The sequence below is a fragment of the Penaeus monodon genome, chromosome 22 (assembly GCF_015228065.2).
Source record: "Penaeus monodon isolate SGIC_2016 chromosome 22, NSTDA_Pmon_1, whole genome shotgun sequence".
Classification (NCBI taxonomy): domain Eukaryota; kingdom Metazoa; phylum Arthropoda; class Malacostraca; order Decapoda; family Penaeidae; genus Penaeus; species Penaeus monodon.
This window is the reverse complement of record NC_051407.1, coordinates 7,978,941-7,980,636: the sequence shown is the minus strand read 5'-3', so window position 1 is coordinate 7,980,636 and position 1,696 is coordinate 7,978,941. Positions and strand designations below refer to the sequence as shown.

Sequence of the window (1,696 nt, the reverse complement as noted above, 5' to 3'; positions counted from 1 at the left end):
CTTACATTTATTCCTATGACGGATGATTTTTTTTATTTCTTGATTTTCTACTTTCTTCCTAGAATTGGATACTTTTATGTAATATTGTAGTGTGGGCGAGATATACAGTTTAGTTGCAAGTTTTTTTTAAAAGAAAGGTTCTATAAGAAAATCTTTCACTTGCACTGTTGTTAAAAAACACTAAAATGCTTTGTAATGGTTGAAGATTAAGAAGCCCGCGAGATCCTGCGAGAGGGGCAAGTAATGAACATGTGAAGAGACGTACCGTATATAAGAAGGTGAACATTGTGGATAGGCACAGTCACCCACCATGAAGCTTCTGGTGAGTTGTAATCTCCCAAGCTGTATCAAGTTTAGAATGAATTGCAATTCACAAGTGAAGACATCGTTTGTGCAAACTGCCATCATAGTGCTATATAATAAATTCACACAACACAATATATAGATAAATGCATCTGATAATTTTTCCTCAGATCACCTCACTTTTCATCGTTAATGCGTGGGCGGCACCCGACGGATACGGTAGTGGAGGTGGAGGTGGAGGAGGATTCTCTGGCGGTGGAGGTGGCGGGTTCTCAGGAGGAGGCGGAGGATTTTCTGGAGGAGGATTTTCCGGTGGTGGAGGATTCTCCGGTGGTGGAGGATTCTCTGGAAGTGGAGGATTCTCCGGCGGTGGCGGTAGTGGTGGAGGATCTGGATATGGAGGAGGAGGAGGATGCAATGAGGGAGAGGTTCTTCATGTTGATGGCTCCTGTGTCGTTCCTATAATCTCACGCAACGTATTTGTTTATGACGCTCCCGAACAGCAAGAAGAGAGTGGTCCACCGCCAAATATTCCTCCACCAAGAATCGACCACAACATCCTATTCGTCCGCGTTCCTGAGAAGGGACCAGCGCCTGAACCAATCATCGTTCCTCCACCAAGGCAACAGAGCGTGGTGTACGTCCTGAACAAGGACGATGGAGGAGGAGGACAGCAAGTGATCGAAGTGACAGCTCCTCCACCGTCCAACCCTGAGGTTTACTTCGTCAACTATGCTGAAGGAGATAACCCTCAGCTGCCCATTGGAGTTGATCTCCAGACTGCTCTCCAAGCGGCTGCCAACGGCGGAGGACAAGTCATCGGCGGAGGCGCAGGCGGAGGTTCTGGCGGCGGATTTGGCGGTGGTTCTGGTGGATTTGGCGGTGGATTTGGCGGTGGTTCCGGCGGCGGATTTGGCGGTGGTTCTGGCGGCGGATTTGGCGGTGGTTCCGCTGGAAACGGCCTTGGTGGAGGCTACGGTCCTCCCGCACCGTCGAATGCATATTCTACGCCATAGATGTATTTGATGATTTGATATTTTAATGTATAAAATTTGTTAATGACTATTTTGTTGTATGATATAACTGTAAACAAGTAGAAAAAAAATATATATCGATATTTTCTTCCCTTATGGATACAAATATTAATGAGTATGGTCCTATGTTTCCACGTTTACAATATAGATTAGTGATTCACCTCATTAATCTATATTACCGAAACGAATCAGCTGTAAATATTTGTTTTATTTATTTTTTAAAATTATTTTATCAAAGCTAAACATGGAGTTCATAACAATGACATATCTAATTATAATAATGGCAGATCACAATATTCATATACAAGATAATGAAGACAACAATTTAAACATATAGTACGTAGTATTTAAAATGACAT

General features: G+C 43.3%; 1 protein-coding gene and 1 pseudogene across 1 annotated transcript; one reads left to right on the top strand and one right to left on the bottom strand.

Annotated features, from left to right (window-relative positions):
* The window catches only part of LOC119587302, a 1,282-nt pseudogene extending 970 nt beyond the window's left edge, over positions 1–312 (bottom strand).
* On the top strand, positions 311–1,319 carry LOC119587542 (probable H/ACA ribonucleoprotein complex subunit 1). Its single transcript, XM_037936265.1, has 2 exons — positions 311–322; positions 474–1,319. The coding sequence occupies exons 1-2, from the start codon at positions 311–313 to the stop codon at positions 1,317–1,319; spliced, it is 858 nt and encodes a 285-aa protein (XP_037792193.1).
* The last annotated feature ends 377 nt before the right edge of the window (positions 1,320–1,696 follow it).